This window comes from Chenopodium quinoa, unplaced genomic scaffold (genome assembly GCF_001683475.1).
Source record: "Chenopodium quinoa cultivar QQ74 unplaced genomic scaffold, ASM168347v1, whole genome shotgun sequence".
In the NCBI taxonomy this organism is placed as follows: domain Eukaryota; kingdom Viridiplantae; phylum Streptophyta; class Magnoliopsida; order Caryophyllales; family Amaranthaceae; genus Chenopodium; species Chenopodium quinoa.
In genome coordinates this window covers 976841-980630 of record NW_018744298.1, presented here as the reverse complement: position 1 = coordinate 980630, position 3790 = coordinate 976841, and the positions used below count along the sequence as shown (strand labels likewise).

The window sequence follows — 3790 nt, the reverse complement described above, 5'->3', positions numbered from 1 at the left end:
ACCTGCCCAGCCAGGCAGGCAGCCCAGCCAGGTAGGGCACCCGCCAGCCAGGCAGGCAGCCCAGCCATGCCTGTCATGCTTCACCAACAACGAGGCAGGCTCGAGGTTTGGTTTTTAGGCACGATTTTTTGTGTTTTGAACTCGGAGTTTGGTTTTAAGGCACGAATTTTTGTTTTTAGGCTCGAAGTTTGGTTTTTACGCACGAATGCATACATTTTGACTCGAATTTTCATGAACAAAACTGAAATAATAAACACTTACCATTGTATCATCCCAAAACATTTGAAGCAACCCTTTTGGAATCTCTGCCCAGTCAAGTGTGATCGGTATTTTACGAGTTAGGATGCCAATTTGTGTGGAATATTTGCTGCGCCATTGCTTAAATGCTTTTGTTGGACCCTAACCTTTCTCTTTCCCGATGCCTTTTGTGTACTGCTGGTTTTCAGTTGACGTTGCTTCTCCATTCGGCCGTTTGAATCTTGTACAAACTCGGATACAATATCATCCACAATAGGGGGGGCACATTCAGCTGACATCTCATAAGCGTCAAACCTGCGCCGCAACTCATCATGAGCTTGGTCTTCTGGTTCGCCCAAATCTTGCTCCTTATTCACATCATACAACTCGTCACCAGATTGAGAACTACCATGGTCTTCATCATCCATAACCTCTGCGTGGTGAATGTCTTCATCACGACCCATTTTATGTACACACCTACCACCACAAGCAACACAAATAATTAGTACACAAAACATGTTTACAAGCTGAAAATGCTAATACAAGAACGAATTGAACAAAATATGTACAGAATGGCAAAAACTGAGCTTCTACCATTCCTAACTTCATTATTTTCATACCTATCACACAACTATCCTTGTAACAACTCACATTAGGTATACTAATAAGTGTTTAAAATATGAAAATGCGATAAATGAAATGATTCCATGCTAATACAACAACGAAGTGAACAAAATATGTACAAAATGGCAAAAAAGGGCTTCTACCTTTCCCAACTTCGTTAATTTCATTCCTAGTTCACATCTAATCCTTCTACCAACTCACATTAGGTATACAAAACATGTTTACTAGTTGAAAATGCGATAAAGGTAATGATTTCATGCTAATACAAGAACGTAGGTAGAAAAATATGTACAAAACGGCAAAAAAGAAGATTGACATTACGATGCAAAAAACAAATGTACCTCATTCGAGTATTCCCTCATTGTGGTCTGCTCGAATATAATTTGCATCCTTGTCTACATCATTTGATACGTCAAATCTAGGGCAGTGAAAGGGGGCGAATCATCAAACGCATCATATTCGTCCTCGTCTTCGACATCTCCAACCCCTAAGATTCTTCTCTTGCTAGCAAGGACGATGGACCATTTAGGATCGGCTGGGTCGGTGACATAGAACACTTGCTTAGCTTGAGATGCAAGGATGAATGGTTTCCAAACTATCCCGCAGGTGGCCAAGGTCTACAAGAGTGAAGTCATTGTGTCTGATGTTGCGCCTAATATTATCGACCCTTTACATTTAAATAGACCTACCTTGAACTCACGATAATCTAGTTCCCATATTTCCTGAATTCGTCCGTAGTATGATAATTGTGCGTCAACCGGTGATGTATCCTTCGCACTGGCAAACTCTGTTGATGAAGCCACAAGCGTGACACCACTATTTTGAGTCGATGAGGATTTCTGATCACGATGCTCAGTCCAGAATGTATACCCATTAATGTCATATCCCTCAAAAAGAATAAACATCTTCCTTTGGACCATAAGCTAGCCACTTTATAGTATCAGAGACACTCTCATCCAATTGACGATTGACTCGATCATGGAACCATGTCACAAACATCTTATTATGCAACTGCATTAGTCCCCTTTCCCCTTTTGATGGAAATTCCGCACGCAAACTATCCATGTGCTCTTCTAAATATGGGTGAACCTCCGCAACATGATGAAGCACAAATAAGTGAGCTTGCAAGAACTGATCATGAGTAGGTGAGATCCGTTTCGACCCGAGTGTGCCATGACCATCAAGTCTCCCTTCATGTCGGGAAGTGGGAAGCCCAATTGGTTCGGCAACGGCAACATACTCCGCCACGAAATTACCAATCTCCTCCGCCACAATCCCTTGAATCATACTACCTTCTGGATGGGCTGGATTCCTGACTTTATGTTGTAATGTACCCATGTGTCTTTCAAAAGGATAGCACCACCTCATAAAGACTGGACCGCACATCTTGATCTCACGAACCAAATGAAGGACCAAATGCACCATGATGTCAAAAAATGATGGTGGAAAATACATCTCAAATTTGCACAATGTTACAACTACATTCGCCTGGAGAGCATCAAGTGTAAAAGGATCGAGCACTTTGCTGCATATAGTGTTGAAAAACGAACAAAGGCTCGTAATAGCTTCTCTCACGTGCTTTGGTAAAATACCACGAATGGCAATCGGTAGGAATACTTGCATCATCATGTGACAATCATGAGATTTCATACTAGTCAACTTCAATTCCCCATTCAAGGAAACGAATCTTTTCATGTTTGACGAGAAACCAGAGGGAACCTTAATGTCATACAAACAAGCACAGAACTTCCATTTTTCGTCCTTTGACAATGTGTAGCAAGCTGGAGGTAAATACACCTTTTCATCTTTCTTCTTTGATACACCGATGCCCTTTCCTTTACGCTCCCCCTTACGTTTATTGCCACCATCTTCCCTTACCTTTTCCATTACCATTGCCTTCCCTTCCTTTGGCTGCACCCACAATTCCGGACGAACACCCCACGCTTCCAAATCTAATCGGGCGCTCTTCCCATCCTTTGTCTTGCCATGAATACCCATTATTGTCCCAACAACTGCATCACAAACATTCTTCTCTATATGCATCACATCGAGACAATGTCTAATATCATGTTCTTTCCAGTACTCAAGCTTCCAAAAGATCGATTCCTTTTTAAATAAGGCATATGGGTCTAAAGGTTTCGATGTTTTACCAAAAACAGTTGGTATACCCTTCACTCGACCATACACCTCATGTCCACTCATTGGCCTAGGTGCAACCCCTTCTTCAACTTTCCCATTGAAGGCCTTTTTCTGCCTACGATATGGGTGATCGCGCCGAAGAAATCGTCGGGTCCTCACGTACACATCTTTGCCGTAGTGTTCAAGGTACACGTTTGGTGTGTCATCGATACAAACAGGACATGCTTTATGCCCTTTGTTCTTATACCCGGACAGGTTGCCATATGCGGGAAAATCATTAATGGTCCACATCAGGGCTGCACGCATTAGGAACATCTCGTTCTTATGGGCATCATAAACAGAAACTCCTTCGTCCCACATCTTTCTCAAATCATCAACAAGGGGCTTAAGGAAAACATCAATGTCGTGTCCAGGTTGCCTTGGACCAGTTATTAAAAGAGACAGCATTACGTATTTTCGTTTCATACACAACCACGGAGGCAAGTTGTAGATCACTAAAAGTACCGGCCATGTGCTATGTTGGGTACTCAGAGTGCCAAATGGATTCATACCATCGGTGCACAACCCAAGCCTCAAATTTCTCACTTCATCACCAAATGCCTGAACTTCATATCGATGTTCTTCCAAGCCGGAGAGTCAGCCGGATGCTTCAGCAAACCGTTTTTCTTTCTTCCCTCTGCATGCCATCTCATGTTCTTAGCATCTCTTGGTATTGAAAATAGACGCTTGAACCTTGGAATGATGGGAAGATACCATAACACTTTGGCAGGAATTCCCTTCATACCAGCGT

General features: G+C 42.5%; 1 protein-coding gene across 1 annotated transcript; it reads right to left on the bottom strand.

Moving 5' to 3' along the window:
• Nucleotides 1–404: 404 nt before the first annotated feature.
• Nucleotides 405–3447, bottom strand: LOC110695429 (the record flags this gene model as incomplete). Its single annotated transcript, XM_021872661.1, has 6 exons — nucleotides 3012–3447; nucleotides 2657–2894; nucleotides 1859–2386; nucleotides 1551–1770; nucleotides 807–868; nucleotides 405–714 (listed from the first exon to the last, which is right to left on the bottom strand). Coding segments are annotated over exons 1-6 (1794 nt in total), but the record flags the coding sequence as incomplete, so codon positions are not given.
• Between the last annotated feature and the right edge of the window lie 343 nt (nucleotides 3448–3790).